Consider the following 27,247-nt stretch of genomic DNA (forward strand, 5'->3'; position numbering starts at 1 on the left):
GGCTCCTACAAAGAGAAGGATTTCTTGACTATCTCAGCGCAATATCAGTTTTTAAAAAAAGGTCTTTTCAGTAGAGTCAATTATTAGTCACATTGTTGGTGTACTGAAACGGAATAGCCTACATTGTCTTTGCAAGTAAATTAATGTGCGTGCTTATTCAATGCACGGACGAGCAGCGGTTTTTAAGCGAGTTCAAATCTTTACGAAGCGTCAGTTAAATTTATTCTATTCGTGCGTCTGTCCGTATGGATGAAACAGCTCAACAGTAGACAAATCAGTTTTTATGGAATTTGTTACGAGAGAATTTTTACGAAAACGTTTCGTACCATTTCAATTTTAATTTAAATGGAGAATTTTAACGAGCACTTTAATACCATTATTATTATTTAGTGTTCTGTCTGACGACAGGTCCATATGAACAGGATCCTTCCATCCTTTTCTCGGACTGGGACCCGTTCATATACGTTCTTGGCAGATGATCCAGAAGTGGTTTGCCATTGCCTTCTTCTGTGTGTGAATGGAGTAATTGTTGGGATGCCACGGAGAAACCGGGGAAGCCCCGGAGGAAAACTCCGTGTTGCCTAGACCACGGCCTTGCCCAACACAAGTTATAAATTCGGGCACCGCCGGGAATCGAACCCGAGACCCCAGGATTACAAGGCCAGCGGCAGCACAGCGCATAATTTTATTGTCGATATCGTAGTAACTCATTGATTTAATGTAAAACATTCGAATTCTCTCTTGTTGCCTGACTGAGTAATTTTGATTTAACTGCAGAGAATAAAAGTAATTAACTTTACTCTTTTTTGTATCCGATTTTTCAAGTTTCACTGTCATACAACCTTGTAATACAATTAAATCTGTTGAGAAAAATCAAGTATCCAAACTCTCTGTTTTCATCTGAGGGGTAGCTGGTGACGGGGGCTTAAGTACTATGACGCGGGAGTCAGAGGTCATCGACCCCAGACAATTCTAACATTACAGGAGCCATTCGCAAAAGTCAAATTACGACAATCCCGCGAGAAGTATTACGCAATGCGTACTTTTCCTAACTTGTTAAGGAAAAATTAACAAATTGAGATCATGATCACAATGTTGTCGTAAGGCGGAGATATTTGCAACATTCAACACGAAGAAAAATAAATAAGAACATTATTGTAAATGATTAAAATTATGGCCTGGAAACTTAGTCTACTACAACCCTAAGATCATCACATGATTGTCACCTGTCATTGTGATGACTGAACAAACCACGTTTTGCATTTTCTTACCAAATATAGGTGTAACAGGTAATTTTGGAAAATTAAAATATTATTTTCTGTCAATAATAATAATTCCTTTTTATACTTAGTTAATTTACTTTTTGCATGATTTGCTTTTCTGATTCTCTTATATTATAAGCCTGTCCATCTCTATCTTACAAATCGTCTTCAGTTTCAGTGGATAATAACAGAATTGTAGGATCAAATTTATTATTTACACAGTTCTGTTTGAATAATCTTCCTCGTTGTTAACTTGATGTAGTGAGCTATAGGCTTCAATTGTTTGATAACACAGTATTTTAGGTAATATTCCAAAATTCGACGATATGCTTGAACAAAATATGTGATGATTTTCAACCAGTGGATCTGCGCCATTAGGGATTTTAACTGTGCTCCTTAAGAATACGGAACCATAGTTATATCTCACTGGACCAAAACGTCGGTTATTAAACCATTACAGATCTGACTGCATTTTTGCGTAGAGTTACTTATAAATTGTAATATTAGTCTTTAGCATGAAACAAAAATTTACAATCACCTTTGTTTAAATAAACTCTTCTAAGGGTCTTAACATTAATACATATAGCGCCCTTATTAAAAACTTCTATTTTAGTTATATTTAACTAATCAATGGTTTTGTGTTATCCGATGAACAGGAGGAGAATAAAGATTTTTGTTTTACGTTACTGGATTCAAAATGACGCCATTTACACTTAGCTGGTGTCTTCTGTTTGAAAACCTAAGCGCATGCCTTGCTAGTTTGCCCTGACTTAAAATATCTCTTAAGCTGATTATTATTAGAAGTTTCCTGCGGTACTTGACACGTGAAGACGAAGAGTGGCCGAGAGAGAGAGAGAGAGAGAGAGAAGGCAAGTATACAGACTAAGAAAGATACAGGTGGCGCACGAAATGATGCCCTATTTGTTTTAACGATAAATCAGCAACCACGTTACGGATGAAGTTTTCGGTCATGTGGGTAAGTGCAGTAGTTCATGGAGATACCGTTAGGTGGTATATGCATCACCTAGCTAACGCGAGATGATTATGTCGCGGTTTCCCGCCAATATGCAGAAGATGGCAGACAAGGGAAGACTTACGGTTCAGTTTTGTTTTTTGCGGAAACAAAGTGTTGTGGAAACACAGAGATGGTTTCATGCCTATTTTGGTACGCGGTGGGCCCCTGCTCCAAAAACTATTCACAGACTTCATCAGCAGTTTCAACAGGATGGTACAGTGTTGGAAAAGAAACGTGGACGTGCCGCAAGTGTGCGTAGCCGACAGAACATTGAAGCTGTCAGAGTAGCCATGCAAAGAAGCCCGGGGAAATCAACCCGGAAGGCTACACCACACACAGCATACGTTTTCTTGGAACTTCCTGCACGACACTTTCGGTCCACGTGTGATTTCCCACCGATATCCTGCTCGCCACGGATGTGGACAGAAGTGGCCACCCAATAGTCCGGACATAAACCCCTGCGAATTTTTCCTTTGGGGTTACCTCAAGGAAAAACTGTTTCCAAAAAACCAGCCTCAATCATGCAACTCAGGGCTTTGATGTTTAAATGTATGGTGAAATTTCGGAGGAGCCGTTCGTGTTTCGGAAGTTGCACGACAGATCGGTGGTCATATTAAGCATGTAATCCATAAAGGATAAATCTCCATGAATTGTTCTTTGTGTTCATAGATATATATGTCCCATTATATGAATATTAAAGCCTTTATTTAAACTTTCAGTCTGGTATCATTTCGTGCGCCATCCTGTAGATACACGCACATTGGGAGGGAAGGAAACAGTGCGATATGACGTTGTTGCACTACTGAAAACGAAGAATCGTTTGGGTCCGTTAGAATTTTCCGTGCCCTTGGTGGAAAGTGGCGGAGGGGGGTTAGTTTGGTTTCTTACACAAGATTTTAAAACGCAACCCCCCCCTCCAAGTGGTCAAGTGTTTTAACCCCCTTCCTTTCATTCTATGCCGAGTAAACAGATGACGTTTCCTGGGTAACCATTAGTGTGACCCGTCTTCGTTACACTTTTTTGCAAAATGAGCTTGATAGACGAAAGGAGCTCCGAAAGGAGCGCTTTGCTCTAGTTTGATAAATTTGGTGATGAAGATGATTGTCTTCTGGCTTGTTGCGCCGTGTAATCTTGTAGCTCACCGACGTTTCAGAGGTCCTTGCTGCCTCCATCATCAGGGCGATAGTCGGTAAAGATCTACCAGAATACACAACCCAGAAGGCGGTCGGTCATCTTCAGATTCACAGCCGTGAAAACTTGAAATCCTACAAATTTGGTGATGTGTGTTTTATTTGTAATGTACGTAAGACGTATCGAAATAAGTGTAACATTATTGGAACGTTGTGCGTATTTTGTCAGAATTCCAAAAGAAATTAATGTTGTTTAATAAGCTAAGTAAATCTGTGATTATTCCATATTAAAGTAATAAACAACAACATAGGCACCATCTGACGGAATTTATTGAAATTCGTCATCAACTCCATACTACTGAGGGCGACCTGAACGTTTCCAGCAGTTGCCAACAAGGCGGGTTTGCGCAGTTGTAAGGAATATTATACTTGTAGTATTAATTCCTTGTAGCAGATTTCTTATTAATAATACGCTGAATCAGTAAACAGATGGGAGGAGGATGTTTTACTTTTTTACGGAACTAGGTTTTCGGGTGTGGGTTAGATTAATTTAGCTCAGGATAGAGACCAGTGACGAACTCTTATGAATACAAAAATTATTATTATAATTTCATAAAATTCAGATATTTCTTTGTCAAGCAGAGCGTAGCTAGTAGATTCTTTCTCAAAAAGGACTGTACACCATGGAGATAGTTAGTTTTGAGAAAAACACGACTCTCATGAACGTAAATGTTAGGAAAGTGGAATAATCGATCGTTTGTGTTTTCGATAAGTGATAAATCGTAATTTGATTAGTGAACTTTGTAGTTGAAATGATGCATTCTTAATACCTACACTGGTAACACTAGCGGTTCGAAACTCGCGTTGAAACGTATCAAAATGTTAAGTTGGTTCATAACGATGCTTTTGATAATGTAATTGAGTTTATGTAACTAACTACCAGTCACAAATATCCTTTGTGTTATTTTAACCATGTATATGACATGTTTCAAGTTTAAAGTTTTGCCATCAAGTGGGTCTATACAACTAACAGCATATCGACATAATCGTATAGTGACGGAGTGCGTTGTATCGATAGTTACTGTATCAACAGACTCCATCTCCAAATGGAGCAGTCTCTCTCAGCGGTTAATATAGTCAGAGTCTGTGATGGAACCCGAAAGTTAAGAGCCGTGTTCATAAGAGCCTACCACTGAAGCCTATCCTGAGCCAGTTGAATCCAGTCCATACAGATACATTGTATTTCTTCTAAGATGTTTAATATTATTGTCGGCTGGTTCTAAAAATAAATCATGTATTTGCTACTTATCGCGTCTGTATTATCATTTTTATGTTATTATCGTAACAAAAGAAATATCTGGTGAAGAGCAAAGAGTTTTAAATAGTAAATTAAATAAGCGTAATCCTTGTAATGCTTGTTTCGTCTTTTTTCTCACCATTTCGTGTTAACACATCTGTTTCTGCGTTGTAAATCAGTGAATCGAATTGTGGTTGATTTTATTCTACTGATTCCTGCGCTGACTGTACTTTCAATGTGACTTTACATATTCTAAGCTGAAATTCCTGTTGAAATTAGGATCTTATTGCGGCCACTTGCAGTTGCTTTCGTTCTTGACACAGCTTCATTTCCATATCATAGACTGTCATAATTGCTTCCTTCCTGACTGGCTAAGTGGTTCTTTTTGTCAAAACATTTTTTCTACTCTTTATCAGTGTAGTTTCTTTTATTATACTTTTCCTACCAAGTCTTCCATTCTTTTCATTTGTCCCTACATCAAGGTCAGAAACCGGAAAGGTGCATTGTTCGCCATATTGAGCCGAGAAGATTGGCCTTTTATGAGAATGAGGGGTGAATAAACCCTGGTTTAATTGGGCCGTCATTTGCTTGCGATTTCTCTCTTGTCTGGAGTAAGACGGCGACTCCTTTCAGATGCTGTAGTTTCTTTCTTTTTTTTATTCTTGAAATGTTATTGGACGGCCCCGTCAGGCTAGTTAAGTGATTAATGTATCATTCTACGATGTAAAAAAGTTTGGAAAGTTGAAATCTAAAGCGTTAGCTATAAATAAAGCGGAAGGAGCGAAGTGGAAACAGCCAACCCTAAGTCGGCTTAAACTGCAGACAAGTCCAGAAACTGGTAGTTTATAAACAAGGGAACTTTATCGCCTTCAGCGTTAAGATATGGTTCTTCGAGGGTCGGAAAACCACGAATTACTTAACGCTGAATGTTTTAAGAGATTAGATAAATTGAGTCGCAGATTTCCTTCAAATGCTTGAAGGCTTTACGATCAAAATCTTAAACTACGAGCGCTAACACGTATACCACAACACGCCGTTCGACACGATCCTGAGACACTACCTAACCGTGTTGAACGAGCTGTAACCGACGGCTGTTACAGTGACCCTCTGGCCTCTGTTAGGGCATTAAATTAACACTCCATTACCTTATTATGTTCTGTGTTAACGAAATTTTTTCAAAGTCATGCCATTCTCTGTCAATAAATATTGGACTCTTACTTTAATCTAATTTATGGCCGCGCGGTCTGAAGTGTGCCGCTTAGGACATTGGGTTCGAATCCCTGTCACGGCATGGATGTTTGTCCGCGTTTTTCTGTGCTGTCCTGTGTACAGATAGAGGCTGTCTGGATCTGCATCGCGTTGAGAATGATCAATGCGATCGTGTTTTTTGCTGTTCCACGAGCGAATTCACATCACCATAATTGACAGAGCTTTTTGCCAACGTTGAAAATTGTCGTCTGCTACAGCGCGTGACACCTTTTCAAACATTATGCAACTAAGATGGGCCCAGACCTCTGCTGACAATCACCAGACAAGACAACCTCTCTAGAGTTGTGTTTAGTTCAACTGCTTCTGTTGCAAGCGTTTCCTAGGTAACGGGGAGACTAAGGCACTGCGACAATGAAATGAGAACTATATATTCAAACAATGTGGAAGTAAATACATTAAAAAGATATAATTACTGCTTAACGTATTGTGGATTGAAAGCGAATTAAATTTCTTGTTAAATTTGTAGTCAATTATTAGAGTTGACTTTCGTTGGGAAATTGATTGTTCTGGGCTCTGAAATCTATGAATAATTCACAAAAATGAAAGAAGACATGAATTTAACAAATATTTAATTTTAGTTAGGACCATACAATATTTTATCTTTTAATGATTTACTAATAACAAAAGTTTTACATAAAATTTTACAAAGTACATACCAGTTATTTGAAAAAAATATTCTAGTGGATAATAATAATAAGTTTTGCCTACAATTGATTTAATAGTTTATACAAAGTCGTACTTGCTTTATTTATTTCTGTTAAACATTGTGTTTTACATCAGATTTTCGAAATAAATTAGTAATTCTTGTCCAAACCAGAAAGACTCCTGTTAATTCACTCCCAGCTAATAAGCGCATTCACCATATCACAAAGAATTTCCCATCGTCTTGTTTTAAAAACGACGGTGTTGTCTGTTATAGAGCTCTTTGCCAACGCCGGTAATTGTCGACTACAGAGTGTGACACCTTTTCGAAAACTATGTGATAACGAGGGGCCCAAACTTCTGAAAAGAATCAACAGACAAGCACAGGTGTTTTCCCACAAGTTATCCGTGTGAGTTGCTGACGAAGATTGGACCCTACTCGATCACATAGGGATTCCTTATCTGACAACTAAGAGATGTCAAAATGACTATCAGAGTAGATAATCCAAATTGCGACTGCTTGTTTGGAAGCCTCCTGAGGGTAACAATCTTGCTTGATGTCAATTAAATATACATCATAAAAGGGAGCGATATTTGCTGTTTCTTCTGCGTGGATTATACGAGGGGCGTATACAAATGATTTAGACTAACCTGAATTATGTGATCCTTGATGGTGGTGGCTCCCAGTTTACACTTCGGCTCGTTCCACATATTCTCCCTGGAGGTCGATTCACCGTTACCGTCTCTCTGGCAATTTCCGTATTGCCTCACGAAACCATTGTTTGGGGGTGTCTCGTACCCACTCCCTGACAGCATCATGTAAGGCGTCACTATCGGGGAATTGAACACAGTTGCACGTGCAGTCACTGGGGTTCACCGTGATCCCACACCCGCCCTATTCCCCCAATCTGGCGCCAAGTGACTATGCCCTCTTACGTGAGATGAAGAATCCCCTGCGTGGTCACTGATTCCCGATAGTGACGCCTTACATGATGCTGTCAGGGAGTGGGTACGAGACACCCCCAAACAATGGTTTCGTGAGGCAATACGGAAATTGCCAGAGAGATGGCAACGGTGAATCGACCTCCAGGGAGAATATGTGGAACGGCCGAAGTGTAAACTGGTGACGGAGGCAGTATGACCTCTGAAACGTTGGTTAACATCGACCAGACTACACAGCGCAATAACCCAGAAGACAGAAATCTTCAATCGTAATTTTCTTTGTTACTTAGCGAAATACGAGGTGCGATCAGAAAGTTTCCAGATTATGTCAATAGAGGGCGAACCGGATGTAGTACGAGCATCTGCCGCTAAGGGGTTGCGCCTACATTCATAGTGAATCAGTGTGCCAGCCGGCATCATCGAATTAGCATTTGTTTCTTAGTTACGGGCGTTTTGGTAGTGCATTACACCGACCCTCCTGCGATTTCGGAATGGCGGATTTTCATGAACAAAGAGTGTGCATCATATTTTGCCAAAGACTCGCCAAAACGGCTACGGAAACCTATGAAATGCTAAAGCAAGCATTTGGGGAGTCCGCAATGGGTCGTGCACAAACGTTTGTGTGGCATTCACGTTTTAAAAATGGCCGAACCTCTGTCGATGATGATGACGAACGTTCTGGACGACCATCTTCGAGCACAACGCCCGAAAATGTTACGAAGATTCGGCAGGCCATTCACGAAGATCGACGTCGTACCATCAACGACTTGTGCGACTTGACTTGTTGGGATAGGCTATGGGACCTGTCAGCTGATTCTAAAGGAAGAACTCCACATGCGACGCATCATGACAACGCGCCAGCGCACACCGCCCTCAAAGTTCGGCTGTTTTTGGCCTCAAACACCATGGCCGTCATCCCGCACCCTCCTTATTCGCCGTGTGACTTCTTCCTCTTCCCAAAGATGAAAATTCAGCTAAAGCGAAGGAGATTTGAGACGATAGAAGAGATTCAGGCAGAATCGCAGATGGTGCTTGACAGGCTGACAAAGAAAGATTTCCAGAGATGCTTCCAGGCTTGGCAGCGGCGCTGGGATCGTTGTGTTTACTCCCAGGGGAACTACTTCGAGGGTGATGGATGAATTTAATACCTGAGATAAGTGTACGGGTTTTTATTATTATTATTATAATTATAATAATAATAATAATAATAGGCGCAGTCTGGAAACTTTCCGATCGCACCTCGTATTGTAGGAAATCAAGACTTCTCCTTACGATCATAAATATTTTAAGCAATGTGCAAGTGTACTTACTCTTTTAAGTGTATATACATATCTACTGACACGATATATATGAAGATTGGTACAAGCACACTGGCCATACTCCATATTACGATCATTGACAGGGATAGTTGTGCACTTGTAAAATAAGTTGGTGATGTACTGTTAGTGGTGGAATTGTGGGTGATTCCTGTGTTGGAAGGTGCATTTATCGTACTCAGTGTCGAATTATGTGGTGATTTATCAGTACTCCTGTAACATAGATTGAGATCACAGAGATAAAGGAGATTATTGTGCGTGGGTGATGAGGTGACATCTTAGCTCATACTACTCTAGCTTATGTCCAGGCAACCAATTGCAGTACGGACGCATTAAAAATGTTAATTTTAAAGTAATATAACCGAAACGTTTACAAGCTACAAAACCTTGTACTAAATTAAAGGCATTTGCATTTCGAGCTTAAAATTAATGACATATAGCAGATTTTGGAACAGATATTTTTCAGCCGTGGTTGACACTGAATCGTACAGTCTTCAGAAGTTGAGCGACGTTTCGAAGTTGCGGGCAGTATCCTGATTGTAGTTACGCCACTTGGCTGTTACAATAATCATCTGTGAGCTGCTTCAAAATTCTTGTAGCGAATTTTATTAGTCTTTAAATTAAAACGTGTTCTTATCTTAAAATATAAATAATCGTAATTTTCTCCGTTCCTTAGCAATTCAAAACGTATACTTACCTTCATAAATATTTTAAGGAGTATGCAAGTGTACTTACTTAATTTGATCTGAATATATTAATTGTAGCCCGAGACATGTCATGAGTAGACACCTCAAAATGTTTGGAATCAACATTAGTATTACGAATGCTATTGGTGCTGTTCTTTTAGGGTTGGAATTGTTGGTGATTTCTGTGTTGGAAACTGCACTTATCGTAATCAATGTCGTATTATCTGGTGATTCATGAGAGGTCCTGTAACACAGATTGAGATCACAAACATAAAGGATATTATTGTGCGTGGGTGATGAAGTGACCTCTTACCTCACACTACTCTTGCTTACGTCCAGGCTTCCAAATAGACTACGGACGCATTAGAAAAGTTAATTTTAAAGTAATATAACCGAAAGGGTTAGAAGCTACAAGAACTTGTACTAAATTAAAGGCATTTGCATTTGAAGTTTATAAATAATGTGATATGGCTGATTTTTCATCGGGATAGAAAAGTCTTTAGAAGTTGACTGACGTTTCGGTGTTGCATGCAAAATCCAGATTATTGATACGCCACCTGGCTGTTATATTAATACTCTGGGAGGTGGTTCCGATTTTTTGTAGCGAATTTTATGACTTTTAATTTAGACATTTTCTTATCGCTAAATATGAAAAATATTCTCAGAATTCTAAACGTATGCTTAAAATCATAGTTGTTTGAAACAGTATGCAACTGTACTTACTGATATAGCTCATAAATGCTTGCTATAAAGGCGGGTATGATAAGTAGAAGGAGAAATGCAAAAAAAGCCACGATTGCGATTCCGACTGTAAGAAGTGGAACCAGGGTTTTGGCGACTTCGGTGCTGTTCGCATCAACTGTGAAGTTATTTTCCATCTGAAAGGTTAAAAATCAAGATTGTACGGCTCATAATGAAAATTAATTCTCTACACTTAATATGTGAACCATGCCATTAGCTGCGAAGTGAATTGTAGTTATAATTTGGACATGAAAGATGCAAACAAAGTTTTAGTCAGGAGGCCAGTTGCCACTTACCTTATAAAATTATGTTCTCTTTCAAATTGTTGGTTGCAGACTGTTCTCTGTTCCGTTCTGTTTCTTCACGTCTGTGTTGCAGGAGTTTTGTTGATGACGTCAGTAAACATTCAACAATGTAAACAATGTATCAACACGCTGCAACAATTGAATGAAAACGAAGTGTTTAAACAATTGAGATGTACAAATGGTGAGTTAAATATAATTACAGCATTAAATTGTTATGGATCGTAGGCTAATTAAATTTTGTTTTCATGTGTAGGCAATCAGTACAGTTGACTTCCGATTATCCGGGTAGTGTAACCGATCTCTCTTTTAATTTTATTCTGGTTATTGGTTGGGCGCCAGTGGACCTCTTGTGTCCACGAGAGATGGTTGCTCAATGTAGCTCCAGCCGATAGAACACGCCGTCTGTACACTCAGGTTGGTGTAACGGCAGGACTCACGGTGATGCAGCGGACGCTCGGACTTATGACAGTTGTAGGTTTTAACAAACCCAGCTTTATTGTTGTAAATTGGAATTGAACTGTACACAAATGTTCACACTGTCTATATAACTTACTAAATCACACAAGTACACTTCTTCACCTCGCCTTTGCCGATGTATGCAGTCCCAATATATTTTATCAAATTTGTTATAAATTTTGGTAGTTATAGAATTTGGTACAATATCCAATATATAGGCCGAATTGTGGCTGAGCAGTTTGCACCGAATTACTTGATGTCCAAAAGGGAAGAGCGCCAAGAAGCATCTGCACACACGACTAAAAACCCTCTGCTCTCCAAAACCAGGGGTACCTGCAGCACAGCCTTGCTTTTGATTGGATCCCCTAATTTTGGGACCCACGCCTAAACTTTGTAACAAAGGGATCTCTAAGGCCATCGGTCAACCCCGTTATTACAGGTAGTGTCATTAGACTTTGCCCTGCCTTAAGATTTAACAATAGGGCTTAGCTCTTAAGCGAAATGCTATACAAAGGAAGTTCTGTAGTGTAGTGTCCTAGCAATCCTAGGCAATTGAACAAAAGAGTCCTTCTGTTAAGGTAGTTCTTTTGTCCTCACCAACAGACGTGCTACAGGGGTATGTTTTCAATAACATATCGCCAATAGAACAACTAACTTATGAATAAGATACATTAAACTAATATAAAGTAAATGAAACCTTATCGGCTGAGGGTTCGGACGACTAGTAGGTTATAAACTTTATAATCCCACTCAGACGTAACCTTGAATAGCCCGCATAAATGAAAGAGAAAGACACTAATGTAATAAATATTTCAGTTTATTCACAGACGTACACCACTTACATTTTTGATGATTAACTAATAACGGAAAATACTTTATTTTAAATTTAATTAAGTACATACCAGCAATTTTTAAAAGTTTTTCCATCCCGTTGTAATAACCTATTATAGTAAGTTTCAGGTTTTAGCCACAATTGATACGTAAGTGTCAATACGTTAGATAATTCGTCATTTCATTTTAAATCTTTCTACGGATTTCATATGTCACATTTTTAGTTTTAGCTAAAACCATTTAACCCCCCCCCGGATAATCACTATGAAATTTTTGGAGATAGATACAGACGCATAATTCGACACACTTATACCAGTAGAAGTCATTATAGTGTCTGGATATAAATTGGACGATCGGGGTTCGATCCCCGACGAGGGCAGAGAATTTTTCCTGAAGACTCTGCGTCCAGACCGGGTCTGGTGCCTACCCAGCCTCCTACCCAATGAGTATTGTGGTCCTATGGTGGCGGTAAAGCGCGGCCGGGGCGTGATTTCTGACCACTCACCCGCATTTAGTGCCGAGGTCACGAATGAGTAGGACGTATACCCTCCTTCACCCCCCCCCCCCAAGCGCCTACATAGCCCTAAGGCCCCCCATACACACACAGTTTGGCCTCCCGTTCGGCCTGCACAGTTGAAGACTGAAAGGCAAAACTCATGTGTGTGGTGCGGCCGCCCGGCCGGCCAATCGTTTGGACTGTTGGACTGTAGGAAATCCACCAGTTCTGCCTGCAGGACGTAGCACGTGACAGGCGGAACGCACGTGTGTGACGATACCGGCAGGCCAATCGCTCAGTTGCTGCTGCTGTCTCGTGTTCTTCTGCACCGAGGACAAATTTGACCTCTTTGCAAAAAATGTCGCTTCCAAATTACGAGCATTAGGAAATAATGGAGAATGGATTTATGCAGAGGAATTAATAAATGACGCCCTTTTTGAAGCAGAGCTTGGTCCATAACTTGAGTTTTTTTTTTTTTTTTTTTTGCAATACACGCGCGATAGCTGCATATGCAAACAGTTCATCAACTGTAGACATGTTTTAACAACTAAACATGACTGCACTGCACTCGGCGACATAGGCTGGAAGACTGTGACTGTGGCATGCAGCCTGTTGGTTTATCTGTGCGTGTATGAGGAAGGAAAGGGAGAGGACAAACTGTAACAGTTTTGCCTGTAAGGCCGATCTGAAGGCCAAACTGTGTGTGTTTGGGGGGCCTAAGTGGCACAGCTTTATTTATTTTTCATACAACTACGTGATTCCTATCCAGAGAATTATGCTTGACTTTTGACGTAAATACGGAAGGGTCATTCGGCAAAAAAGCATTAGGAAGATGTGTAAGATCTATAACAATGTGTAAATTGTTACGTCATCTGTTTATTTGGCTTTGTTGTGTTTCATTACTGCCGTCAACAACCCGCTTTCGTTATTGCGGAAAGAGCTGAGCTGTGAATCGCTTGTAGAAGAAGTGCGTCGTAGAGTATATGATATTGTGCTGTTAAAAACGTTTTAGAGTATCACAAGTACTTATCTTATATAAGAATTATTAAGAAATCTCTGATACTGCTCCCAAATTTAGAGAGATGTTTTCAATTATGGCCACAGAAGGTCCTAATACAATGCCCATAATATTGGCAGGAGATTTTGACATTGATTTAAAGAAGGAGGAAAATCAAAGCTTTGTCACATTTGTGGAGGAAACTTTTGGCTTAATGTTGATGTCAAATCCTCAATGTAGTACTACTAGATCAAAATCTGGTATAGATATGGTGTTTGCACTATATGTTGATACTCTAAAGTGCACAAATTTTATAACATATTTCAGCTACCACAGACACATCTTAAGCGTAAGTAATTCAAGTTAAATAAGCAATGTCTTAATCAAACTATTTACTCAATTGTAAAGCATGTATAAATGGAATATTTAGAATAAAGCCAATATATAAACTTCCTTTCATTGTATTTATTGCCTAAAAAATATAATATAAATACAGATACTATTTGTTTCTCCTGATACATGGTGTGGCGCTGATAGTTCTTCGTGTGCTCATGTGAAAAGTGTCGGTGATGTGCTGTTAGTGGTGGAATTAATTGCACTTTTCGTAATCAATGTCGAATTATGTTCTGATTCACGAGTAGTCCTGTAACATAGATTGAGATCACAGAGATAAAGGAGATTATTGTGCGTGGGTGATGAGGTGACATCTTAGCTCATACTACTCTAGCTTATGTCCAGGCAACCAATTGCAGTACGGACGCATTAAAAATGTTAATTTTAAAGTAATATAACCGAAACGTTTACAAGCTACAAAACCTTGTATTGACATTAAAAGGCATTTGAATTTCAGGCTTAAAATTAATATCATATAGTCGATTTTGAATCGGATATTTTTCAGACGTGTTTGACATTCGGTGTTTCTTCAGAATTTGAGTGACGTTTCGAAGTTACGAGCTGAATCTAGATTATAGTTACGCCAATTGGCTGCTACAATAATCCTTTGTGAGGTGCTCCAAGTTTTACGTAGTGAATTTTATTAGTCTTTAAATTCAAACGTTTTTTTATCGTAAAATATAAAAATATCGTAATTTTCTTGTTACTTAGCTAAATATTCTAGGAATTCGAAAATTCTGCTTACGATCATAAATATTTGAAGCAATATGCTAGTGTACTTACTCTTTTCGCTCTTTATATAATTCTAATGACACTTTATATATCATTATTAGTGTAGTCACAATCATAAAACTCCCCAGTAGTACGTATAATCGTAGGAGTGTTTGTGCACGTGTGAAATCTGTTGGCGATGTACTATTAGTGGTGGAATTGTTGGTGATTTCTGTGTTGGTAAATGCACTTATCGTAATAAATGTCGTATTATCTGGTGATTCATAAGTAGCCCTGTAACACAGATTGAGATCACAGAGATAAAGGTGATTATTGTACGTGGGTGACGAGGTGACCTCTTAGCTCTTGCTTATGTCCAGGCAAACAATTGGACTACGGACGCATTAAAAATGTTAATTTCAAAATAATATAACCTAATCGTTTAGAAGCTACAAAACCTTGTACTAAATTATAGGCATTTGCATTTCAAGCTTAAAATGAATGGCATGTAGCAGATTTTGGAACAGATATTTTTAAACCGTTTTTCACATTCGGTGGAAAAGTCTTCAGTAGTTGAGCTACGTTTCGAAGTTGCGTGCTGACTCCAGATTGCAGTTACGCCACTTGGTTGTTACAATAATCCTCTGTGGGCTACTTCAAAATTCTTGTAGCGAATTTTATTAGTCTTTAAATTAAATCGTTTTCTCATCGTAAAATATAAATAATTGTAATTTTCTTCGTTCCTTAGGAATACAAAACGTCTGCTTACCATCACAAATGTTTCAAGGAGTATTCAAGTGTACTTACCTTTTTCGGTCTGAATATATTACTAGTAATCCGAGATATATCCCTAATAGAGTATACAAAATCATTTGAATAAACTTTAGTATTTCGAGTGGTAGTTGTTTTGCACATGTTAAATCTGTTGGTGCTGTTATTTTAGGGGTGGAATTGTCGGTGATTTCTGTGTTGGAAACTGCACTTATCGTAATCAATGTCGTATTATCTGGTGATTCATGAGAGGTCCTGTAACACAGATTGAGATCACAAACATAAAGGATATTATTGTGCGTGGGTGATGAAGTGACCTCTTACCTCACACTACTCTTGCTTACGTCCAGGCTTCCAAATAGACTACGGACGCATTAGAAAAGTTAATTTTAAAGTAATATAACCGAAAGGGTTAGAAGCTACAAGAACTTGTACTAAATTAAAGGCATTTGCATTTGAAGTTTATAAATAATGTGATATGGCTGATTTTTCATCGGGATAGAAAAGTCTTTAGAAGTTGACTGACGTTTCGGTGTTGCATGCAAAATCCAGATTATTGATACGCCACCTGGCTGTTATATTAATACTCTGGGAGGTGGTTCCGATTTTTTGTAGCGAATTTTATGACTTTTAATTTAGACATTTTCTTATCGCTAAATATGAAAAATATTCTCAGAATTCTAAACGTATGCTTAAAATCATAGTTGTTTGAAACAGTATGCAACTGTACTTACTGATATAGCTCATAAATGCTTGCTATAAAGGCGGGTATGATAAGTAGAAGGAGAAATGCAAAAAAAGCCACGATTGCGATTCCGACTGTAAGAAGTGGAACCAGGGTTTTGGCGACTTCGGTGCTGTTCGCATCAACTGTGAAGTTATTTTCCATCTGAAAGGTTAAAAGAGAGATTGAACGGCTCATAACGAAAAATAATTCTCTACACTTAATATCTGAACCATGCCATTAGCTGCGAAGTGAGCTGTAATAATTTTGCAGATGAAAGATGCAAACACAGTTTCAGTCACTAGGCCAGTTGCCACTTACCGTATAAAATTATGTCCTCTTCAAATTGTTGGTTGCAGACTGTTCTCTGTTCCGTTCTGTTTCTTCACGTCTGTGTTGCAGGAGTTTTGTTGATGACGTCAGCAAACATTCCAACAATGTAAATAATGTATCAACACGCTGCAACAATTGAATGAAAACGAAGTGTTTAAACAATTGAGATGTACAAATGGTGAGTTAAACATAATTACAGCATTGAAATGTTATGGATCGTAAGCTAATTAAATTTTGTTTTACATCCGTAGGCTATAATTACAGTTGACTTCCGATCATGAACCCAGTTAATGGTAACCTTGAATAGCCCGCATAAATGAAAGAAAAATATCTATGTTTATTTACAGACATACACTACTTAATTTTTTGAAGATTTTCTAATAACGGAAGAGACTCTTCTTTTAAATTTAATTAAGTACATACCTTCAAATTTTAAAACTTTTAACATCCGGTTGTAATAACCTGTTATAATAAGTTTCAGGTTTTATCCACAATTGATACATGTCAATGCGTTATGTAATTTGTCATTTCATTTTAAATCTTTCTACGGATTTTACATGTCACATTTTTAGTTTTAGCTTAAACCATTTAACCCCCCCGGATAATCACAATGAAATTTTTGGAGATAGATAGAGACGCATAATTCGACACACTCATGCAACTAGAAGTGGACTGGACGACCGGGGTTCGATCCCCTTAGGATTTTTCCTCAGGACTCTGCGTCCGGCTCTGGGGCCCACACAGCCTCCTCTACAATGGGTACCGGGGTCCTTTCCCGGGGGTAAAGCCGGCCGGGGCATGATGCTGACCACTCACCCCCGTTTAGTGCCGAGGTCAAGAATGAGAGGAGCTATACCTCCACTCACCCTAAGTGGGACAGCTTTATATTTCTTTCATACACACATGATGCCAATCCAAAGAAATATGCTGACTTTTTTATTTTTCCGTAACTGCTATTTAGATTAGCTTCGGCCTCATGTGTTTTCCACTTACCTTATTGAAGATTGTATTGTATCAGTTATTTATATAAATTAACCTGATCTGACTACACGAATGAGAGGAGTATATCGTGCCCTTTCATATGTATATTTTGAACATTCTTCAATATAACGTGTTTGCCCCCAAAAAATAAGTTGCCGTGACTTTTGAAGTAACCCTTGTATGAAAATCTATTGTGAGGACTTTGGGTTGGCTATGCTCATGGGTTTTAGCTGGTCCCAAAGTATTACTCGGGGGTGGGAATTTTTATTAACGATGTCCAAACTTTGGTGTATAATACCGTATTCTTGTTATAATCTGAGTGTTGCTTAGGAAAAAGCTTCTTGCAGATTCATAACGTCACGTTATTCTCTTGTGACACGCATTTCTTTGTGTTGAAGTCGGCTAAATTCTAGTGCATAAAATCCTGCTGCTATGTTACGTCAGCTCTGAGGCCTTTGGTTATTTTCTTGTCGTTTGACTTTTCCATTTGGGTTTGTGTATTTGCAGCTGGTGTGAGATTGGATAACATAGTCCTATTAAATGTTTTACAACATCGTCAGTTATTTGTTTGAATGCCGCCAGATATACACACACACATACACATGTGTTTGCTCATTTTTTTATTAATTCAATCTTATAATGCAGATGTTTGCGTATGGCATGTAAAATAAATGTATTAAGAGCAAAACCCTTCAACACGAGGGACAACACGGAAAAGAATATTTTGCTGATCCGTTGTATTTTAGAAAAATTAACATTTTGTTACGAAGGAACCTAAATTTAAGTTCGTTTTATGAATCTGTATAAAGAATAAAGTTTAAATGATTATTTTTATGAAAACGTGTTTGCAAAAGTCGTGATTTACGAGGTCTGTCCAAGAAGTATTCGACTTTGGGACGGGAAAACAAAGTTCTGTATCTGGGGGGTCACAATACCTAATCCCCTTCAAAGTAGGCCCCCTTGTGACTCAACACACTTAGCCCAGCGGTCCTTTCCATCGCTGGAAGCAATTCTGGAAGGCTTATTTTGGAATGGTGTGCTGCTGAGCCGTCGCGTTCTGTATGATGTCCTCGCGGCTGTCAAAACGGGAGTCCTTTAGCGGTGTCTTCATTCTCGGGAACAGCCAGAAATCACAAGGAGCCATGTCAGGAGAGTAGGGAGCCTGGCGAACCTGCGGAATGCCGCGCTTGGCCAGGACACCCTGGATCAGGTGTGATGAATGAGCTGGGGCGTTGTCATGATGCACAACACAGTCAGTGTCACCTTCACATTGCTCCGAATCTGTCGTGCTTTTTCTGGGCCTCGGGGATGTTGGATGCTTCCGTTGTGACGACTGGACCTTGGTTTCCGGGTGATATCCGTACACCCACGACTCGTCACCAGTGATCACTGTCTTCAGGAACTCAGGATCCCTGTTGGCGCACTCCAGCATGTTCTGCGCGACCCCAAGGCGGAGTTGTAGCTGCTCCGGCGAAGGCAGCTTTGGCACAGATTTTGCCGCCACTCTTCGCATGCCCAAATCCTCAGCTAAAATCGTATTTGCGGAACCTCTGCTGATCCAACCTCATCGGCAATTTCCCGGACGGTCAGACGACGGTCCTCCATGATCAGTGTCCGCACTTTGTCAATGGCATCAGCATTTCGGCTCGTTGACGGTCTCCCGGAACGCTGGTCACTGTCCGCCGACATGCGGTCATCTATAAAGCGGTTGAACCACTCTTTAGTTTGAGTGACCCCCATTGCATCATCGCCGAAAGCCTGCTAAATTTTGCGGATTGTTTCCGCTTGGGTATCCCCAAGTTTCTGACAAAACTTGATGCAGTATCGCTGCTCCAAGCGTTCCGTCATCTTGAGCTAATCGAAAATGCGACGAACACGTGTTACACCACTTCGCTATCTGGCAGCGACAGACGCATCCGGCGGTGCTGCGAGGAAGCAAAAAATCACGCATGCGCATGAAAGTCCCTTCTACCTCTACGCTCAGTTTCCCCACCCTTTCACCATTACTTACTGCGGGAAAAAATATAGTCGGATACTTTTTGGAGTATGAAGATTTCTGTCTTCTGGGTTGTTGCGCTGTGTAGTCTGGTCGATGTTAACCAACGTTTCAGAGGTCATACTGAATATTCATCGCCCTGACGGAGGCAGTATGGACCTCTGAAACGTTGGTAACATCGACCAGACTACACAGCGCAACAACCCAGAAGACAGAAATCTTCATACTCACCGCCTTGATGACGGAGGCAGTATGACCTCTGAAACGTTGGTTAACATCGACCAGACTACACAGCGCAACAACCCAGAAGACAGAAATCTTCATACTCACCGCCCTGATGACGGAGGCAGTATGACCTCTGAAACGTTGGTAAACATCGACCAAACTACACGGCGCAACAACCCAGAAGACAGAAATCTTCATACTCATCGCCCTGATGACGGAGGCAGTATGACCTCTGAAACGTTGGTTAACATCGACCAGACTACACAGCGCAACAACCCAGAAGACAGAAATCTTCACGTAATTTATTGTTTTCATAGTTCAGTACCATTGTGAATTTGCTGCATATACAAATATTTTGTTTCATAAATAATCGTGTAACATATGCTCCTCTTTGTAAAGTTATGCACTGTTTTTTATTGTATTTTGTTACATACGAGGTACGATCAGAAAGTTTCCAGACTGCGCTTATAAAAACCCGTACACTTATCTCAGGTATTAAATTCATCCATCACCCTCGAAGTAGTTCCCCTGGGAGTGAACACAACGATCCCAGCGCCGCTGCCAAGCCTGGAAGCATCCCTGGAAATCTTTCTTTGTCAGCATGTCAAGCACCATCTGCGATTCTGCCTGATTCTCTTCTATCGTCTCAAATCTCCTTCCTTTTAGCTGAATTTTCATCTTTGGGAAGAGGAAGAAGTCACACGGAGCTAAATCCGCCATTCCGAAATCGCAGGAGGGTCGGTGTAATGCACTACCAAAACGCCCGTAACTAAGAAACAAATGCTAATTCGATGATGCCGGCTGGCACACTGATTCACTATGAATGTAGGCCCAACCCCTTAGCGGCAGATGCTCGTACTACATCCGGTTCGCCCTCTATTGACATAATCTTGAAACTTTCTGATCGCACCTCGTATTCACCTTGTTGAAAATTATGATTTGTAGAATATTTTGTAGACTTCAACAAAATATGTATCTATATATGTATTGTTCTTTTTATTGTGTTATGTGCGAATATCTACAAATTTAATAAGATTTATATAAAGTAGGATTGTATTTGGCAATCAACCATGAAATTAAATTCATTATGCAGCTCTTACCAAATTTTTATCGAACCCTGTCGTGCACTTTCGGAGATTAAACAACAGAAATTCGGTAATTTTATGTTATTTTGCTAATAACGACTCAATATACAGTTTAATGATTGTGTTTTCACCCCCCCTCCCCCCCACCCCCAACTAAGCTTTGGAGACGAAGACAGACTGTATATCAAATTTTTAACTGCGAAAATACGGGATGATCAGTTAATTTGTGAACCTTTCTCCATACTGAATTCCTTGTTTCCGTATGCATGTGTGCATAGTTCTGGCTTGTCGAGAGGTGGCAACACCATGCAAAGAACAAATAACGTTACTTCTAAAATTTAATATCCATAGTCCAGTTTTGTACATTTTTTTTAATTTTTCATGGGTTAAGAAAGAAAGTGATCACACTGTGACTTTCGAAGCTATTTGATATACCAGTTACTCTTGGTTTCCTCACATATGATACAAGACATATTGAAAATGATTAAAAAAAATACTAGTGCTGCGAGAAATCAGAGAGGAACAATAAATTATTGTTTTCCTAGACACGTGAAATCTGAACAGTCATTTAATCCCTACATAATGTAATGTGTTTTGGTAGAAAGTGCGCTGGATTTGAAACGATTGTTGCAGTTTTGATAGTGCATATTCTGTCATGAACTACCAACAGTGTTTAAGAACAAGTCCATTATACTTCCCCTAAAAGGGTACAATTCTGTTCCATCTGAACGAATGTTTCTCAGGAATATGTGAGATTTGGAACGTCGTTCTTGAGTATACAGAGGTGCCACGAAGTTATTAGGATGGGTAGAAGGCGTATAGGTCGCGCGAGTAGTGGTGGCTCCTAAATGCGCGATGTGTAAGTCGAGAGAGGGGAGTTCAGTAGTAGTGGGGGTCGCACAGCCTCGGCTGTGGTGACGCACCGATCTAAACACAGCTAGAGCTACAAACCAACTGAAGCTGACACCCCTCGAGCGCTTGCCACGGACGGGTCCGTCTCATACGACCAAAATAAGTCCTTTGCGCAATTGCCAGCACTTCTCGCGCGACCTCTACTATATATGAGCCGGGGTAGCTCAGTCAGTATAGTGACTGGCTACGGGCTGGACGACTGGGCTTCGATCCCCGACGGGGACAGAGGATTTTTCCTGTAGCCTCTGCGTCCAGACCGGCTCTGGGGCCCACCCAGCCTCCTCTACAATGGGTACCGGGGTCCTTTCCCGGGGGTAAACCCGGCCGGGGCGTGATTCTGACCACTCACCCTCATCTAGTGCCAAGGTCAAGAATGAGTTGGAGTTATACCTCCACTCCCTCAATGCGCCTACATGGCGTTAGTGGGATGCTTTACTTTACTTTACCTCTACTATATATAATAGAATACGTCGGGGCACTGCGGTGTGTATATCTAACGAACTGATGAATATCCATGAGGCCTGCTTCCAAACGAGCTCTAGAGAGGAATAGTATAAATAAACATGAAGTAAAAATGACACAAATCACCACAGTGACAAATCAAAACAGTCATTTAGGAACAGTTGTAAATTTATGCCTGTAGCGGTAATAAAACGAAGTTTCCAACAAAATCCACCATCCTCAACAATTTGGTGACCAGCTGCTGCAAGGAAAATGGTGCGCGCGCACGCGCACACACACAAAATTCTCTCTTTCTTTTTACCCGTGCTAATCCCGTTATCCTACTTGTCTTAGGTGTGTGTGTAATCGATATGTTGGCGTATATACTAAATAGTACATTAAATTCGACGATGGCGTCTTTAAATAAACAATAGATAAACAAGTACACTGAGGATCTTAACAATTTATAGTAGTTAATAATAATGAGACGGTAGAAACACGTCTAACCCATTGGGTATATGAGATATTGATGATAAATTTTATTTTATAAACCTGTTACAGGGAGACCATCTTGGTTGATAAATGGATCTTGAGGAAGAAAAGCACCATTATTGTAGACTGGAATAAACTGGCTCAGGACATTATTGATCACTAGGAGCCTTTAAGGACAGGGAATTTATTGATCAGTTAGCTACTATCAGCTTCACATTAGCGACCATGCATCGATTCTGTGTGATCGTTCAGTTTGCAAATGTAATAATTACGAAAACGGTTCACCGTTTTATTATCTGAATTTCCGCGACAATCGGATCATTAGTAGCGGGAGAGTCTATTTGTGTACGCACCGACATTATCACACCAGTAATCTCAACTCCATTCTCCCCCCTCTGATATTATTCCAACCCTTTTCCCTTACATGAACAGTCTCATCCCCCGTGACATGATGTGTACTCGTAAGGCCAGTGACCTCATGTGTTCGTTGGTCCATCTGAATCCATACCGATCTAGATTTTATATCCTACTTGAGATTATACAGAGTGAGTCAGAAGTATGTTTACAAACTTCGTATGCGTGTTCCTGGATCAAAAATAAGAAAAAATGTTCCTATGAACATGGGGTCGCAAAGGTTTTGTTTTTAATATGTGTTACATGTATTATATAGTTTTATTGTGAGGGATTACTGTATATTTTACAACTTCTTTCCAATGATTTATGAAGATCCTAGAATGGCAGTTTTCTGCAGTTCCCTGATGTTGTGTTCGCTCGGGATGTTGGCCAAATATTTTTCGAGTGACTTGGAGACAGTTCCAGTTGCTCCTATAATTATTGGAACCACTTTTGCTTTTACTTTCCACATTCGTTTTATTTCAATGAGAAGTTTCTTGTATTTCAAGATCTTCTCCGTTTCCTTCTTAATTACATTTCTGTCGGTTTGTATTGCTATATCAATTAAGCGACAGTTTCATTTTTGAATTTTGTTACATTTAATAGCAATCTGCATAGATTATTACGCGGGCAGGTTGGTATGAGGTAGAAGCATTCTGATTTCAGCACTGCGAAACTGACCGATTGTTTCACAAAATAAAAAATTAACAGTGGAACCACGGTTCCGGAGAATCTGACGTAAATACGTCTCTGTATTTAAATTATATTTAAGCAATAAATACAATGAAAGGAAGGTAGCTGAATGTGATGAAGTGTAATGTCAAAATTATCTAGTCTACGACGCACTTCTTGTACAAGCGATTCACAGCTCAGCTCAGCTCAGCTCTTTCCGCAATAACGAAAGCGGATTGTTGACGGCAGTAATGTAACACAACAATGCCGAGTAAACAGATGACGTTTCCTAGGTAACAACAATGCACGCAAGCTGACCATTGTTGTCGGTCCATATTTACACATTGTTGATATGGATCTTATACGTTTTCCTAGGTAACAACAATGCCGAGTAAACACGACGTTCCATAGGTAACCATTGTTGTCGATTTGTTGATACGTATCTTACACATTTTCGTTACACGTTTTCCTTTAACTTTTTTGCCGAATGACCCTTCCGTACAGACGTATTTACGTCAAAAAAGGGAATTTAAAAAAAATATATTTTATACGCTTACAATTGGCAATGGCGTGATGAGTGGCGTTAGTTCTCTGACGAAGTCCCTGGTCGAGGATCGTCATGTTTTTTAAAGAAGGCATGTAGTGTGGACTGCCTTGATTTCTTCCGCAGAGATTAAATTAGTCCTTTGAAAGTTTAAAGCGCCAGGAATGAAGTTGCATAAGAGCAAACTCGCATATGCAAAAGTTTGCATTTCACAAACAGCTTTTATCGATTCATCGATCTCACTGGAGCAAATTCGCGTTAACGAAATTGCAGAGATAACTGTATTTACAATTTTTATTCAAAATCAGCTATGTAAGAATTACGATTTAGTATAAGAAGCGGTACGAGAAACATTGTAAAACGTTATATTTTTTTTTTTGACTTTCTAGTTTCAAAACCGGCGTTATTCTGGACCGGCGCAAATCGAGGGCTACCTGTACGGAGCTTAATACAATATTTAAGTGTTTTATTTTAGAGTTGAAGCTATATTGGCTATTGTTGGACTGTTTTTCACATTTTGCCCTTGTCATTCAATTCAATTAACACTCCATTACCTTATTACCTTCTGTGTTAACGAAATTTTTTCAAATTCATGTCATTCTCTGTCAATAAATATTGGACTCTTACTTTAATTTAATTTATGCCCGCGCGGTCTGAAGTGTGCCATTTGGGACATTGGGTTCGAATCCCTCTCAAGGCATGGATGTTTGTCCACGTTTTTCTGTGTTGTGCTTTGTGGTATTCTGTGTAGGTAGAGGCCTTGCGACAGGCCTATCACTCGTCCAAAGAGTCCTACCAACTGTCTACAGATAAGAGTCAACGAAAAGTTGGGACCCGTAGATGCTCAGGCACTGAAGAACGGGTCGTCAAAGTAAGTAATACTTTAATTTAAGGGATCACATTTTCCTTAGTTCTTGGAATTTTTAATGGGGACATCAACAATCGAGATTATTCAGTGACAAATGTGGAATATTAGGAGAGCAAATAGTGAGATTCAGGGGTCTCATCTCATCACTTTTTTAGGCTAAAATTTTGTATGCGTTTTTCACTTTCCGTGTGTGCTCTGCTTCCGTTTGTATTCATCCGCCTTGAATTTATCACACTAACAGTCCTACATTTTCAGAAGAAACTATGAAGTTCCTCATTATATAATGTATCCATTTTCCTTCTACTGTAATATTTCTAGATCCAGATATCCTCATTAACAACATGTTCTTGTCTTGTCACCACATTGCGCGTCAAACAACGCTGAAGGCTAATCTTTACTCCACTGTACTCGGATGTAGACGAGTTACAGACCATGAGATTTTGTCTTAGGTACAATCTTCTTAACCAGATGCTGTAACACATAGAGGGGCCATTAATACAACTTACCCTTTTGACGTCCATATCTATACTAAAACAAAGAACCTACACCTGCTCTATGTTTGCCATTTCTTTGTAACTACCATGCAATTTGAGTTTTTCGTTGTGTTCAGAGTCATTGCCTAGACCCATTCTCCCTCATCTTTCCCCTTGCTCAAATCTTTCATTTGAACAGTGTTCCGATAAATTTTAAGTGCGCTTTATTTTAAAATGTCATGTGTGAGACTCCCGAGGGAACGGAGTTTTTCTTCAGAACTTTTTGAACATTTTAGATATTCCAGTGCCTGCCGCGATTCACTTGGACGTCACAACTTAACCTAATCATTGAAACTGGTACGGATCGGTATAACAGCATGTCAACACTTCTGCCCAATTAATTCGGAGATGAAACGCTCATGTTCGAATCCCGCCATTTCATGTTTTTTGTACTAAGATGTGGAGATTTATTACACATTCCCCTTGTAAGTCGCCGTGATGTGATACTTAGGCAGAGACATATTGACCAATGTTTTATCCGGACCATGTGTGAGATGTTATGTATCTATATCGTACCAAAACGCGTTTCATTTACAAAATCGGTGGCTGATACTACGAAGCCAATCACCATTGGTTTTGGCCTCCAACATTGCTATAATTACATGCGTTATAAGTTATAATTGGTTTCTGACAAGTTCGCTAGAGAACAGGAAACAAGGAAACATCTCGGATTGAACAATGGCCCCCATCATTGTAAGTCGACACAGAACATTGCACTTTACGGGTGAAAGTTATTGACGTACTTAATGGTGTCTACAATTGGCTCTAACTAAATCAGGGTAACAGGAGTTGACGCATTGTCTATCTATCTAGTAATCTATCTATCTATCTTCTATCTATCTATCTATCTATAATACTAAAATACGTGATTCCCCGTCGTCGTCAAGAAATGACGTCATCAAACAGCGTTAGCCATAGCCGAGTCACATTTAAATGTTCATTCCTCAGGAATGGTAAGAGTAAGGGTATTGTAACACATATGTAAAATGATCAGTAAATAAAGACCTTTAAGAATCTGTAATGTATTTTATTGTAATTATAATTTTTATACATTTATTGTAATTTTAATAAACCAATGTGTACAATTTTCAATGCATCTGGCGCGTTAAGCGCCCGCCTCTCGACATAGCAACGGATAGTGATAACTGATACCGATATCCTGGCGCTTACCGAAACGTGGATGCACAACCATGAAACTGTAAATTTGGAAGGTTATAAATGCATCACGTGACGAACAAAGAGCAGGCGGAGTGGCTATGTACGAGAAACATGGAGCAACTACCATGGCTATCCCACATCTGTTGATGAAGTTACCTAAGGAGGATGGAGCAGATAACAGAATAGTTGCAGCTGAAAAGAGAGGTGATATTTGTGCGGCAGAGTGTATGGTCAATGGTGAAAAACTTTAAATTCTAAACCTGTATATTTGTAATCACACACCTATTGATGATTGTAAGAGATTTATTTTGAGTCATTTGAGAAATTATACTAAGATGTTTTCAGTTATGGCCACAGACGATCCTAATACAATGCCGAAGATATTGACAGGAGATTTTAACATTGATTTAAAGAAGGAGGAAAATCAAAGCTTTCTCACATTTATGGAGAAAACGTTTGGCTTAATGTTGATGTCAAATCCTCAATGTAGTACTACTAGATCAAAATCTTGTATAGATATAGTGTTTGCACGATATGTTGATACTCTAAAATGTACAAATTTTATAACATATTTCACCTACCCCAGACCCATCTTAAGCATAACTAATTCAAGGTAGGCAGTAATGTCTT

General features: G+C 39.5%; 2 protein-coding genes and 1 long non-coding RNA gene across 8 annotated transcripts in view; 1 reads left to right on the top strand and 2 right to left on the bottom strand.

The window, feature by feature from the left end:
• LOC110828453 (Krueppel-like factor 6) overlaps positions 1-27,247 on the top strand; it is a 617,820-nt gene that overhangs the window by 476,986 nt on the left and 113,587 nt on the right. Inside the window, exon 3 of one of the 5 annotated variants that reach the window (XM_087347256.1) lies at positions 6,893-7,739. The exons of 3 other annotated variants lie outside the window; for them this stretch is intronic. In XM_087347256.1, the coding sequence (XP_087203382.1) occupies positions 6,893-7,029 (137 nt within the window). In that variant the 3' untranslated portion in view covers positions 7,030-7,739. Of the gene's footprint in view, positions 1-6,892; positions 7,740-12,175; positions 12,196-27,247 lie in introns of those variants that run through there. One more of the 5 variants, XM_087347260.1, reaches the window with a different exon arrangement.
• On the bottom strand, positions 8,686-10,698 carry LOC110828451 (uncharacterized). The gene is made up of 4 exons (XR_015534733.1): positions 10,597-10,698; positions 10,283-10,437; positions 9,609-9,803; positions 8,686-9,086 (listed from the first exon to the last, which is right to left on the bottom strand). It is a non-coding gene; the product is annotated as an uncharacterized LOC110828451 (long non-coding RNA).
• Positions 13,852-19,172, bottom strand: LOC110828452 (uncharacterized). Of its 2 annotated transcripts, none has more exons than XM_087347261.1 (6): positions 18,275-19,172; positions 16,306-16,443; positions 15,995-16,149; positions 15,297-15,515; positions 14,562-14,783; positions 13,852-14,028 (listed from the first exon to the last, which is right to left on the bottom strand). In XM_087347261.1, the coding sequence occupies exon 1, from the start codon at positions 18,809-18,811 to the stop codon at positions 18,320-18,322; it is 492 nt and encodes a 163-aa protein (XP_087203387.1). In that variant the 5' UTR covers positions 18,812-19,172; the 3' UTR covers positions 13,852-14,028; positions 14,562-14,783; positions 15,297-15,515; positions 15,995-16,149; positions 16,306-16,443; positions 18,275-18,319. The 2 variants fall into 2 exon arrangements, with proteins under 2 accessions (XP_087203387.1, XP_021916898.2); XM_022061206.2 differs by having other exon boundaries at positions 13,864-14,028.

Source organism: Zootermopsis nevadensis, unplaced genomic scaffold (assembly GCF_977971745.1).
Source record: "Zootermopsis nevadensis isolate Lab colony 2312 unplaced genomic scaffold, Znev_1.0 Znev_ptg000011l, whole genome shotgun sequence".
Taxonomy (NCBI): Eukaryota; Metazoa; Arthropoda; class Insecta; order Blattodea; family Termopsidae; genus Zootermopsis; species Zootermopsis nevadensis.

Bases quoted from the DNA above. Each gene is read 5' to 3' on its own strand.
- LOC110828452 (XM_022061206.2), bottom strand. From the start codon at position 16,149: ATGGAAAATAACTTCACAGTTGATGCGAACAGCACCGAAGTCGCCAAA. The intron at 15,516-15,994 runs GTAAGTACAGTT...TCTGTGTTACAG, and splicing joins AGCATTTATGAGCTATATCA to GACCTCTCATGAATCACCAG. The intron at 14,029-14,561 runs GTAAGTACACTA...TCTATGTTACAG, and splicing joins TTATATAAAGAGCGAAAAGA to GACTACTCGTGAATCAGAAC.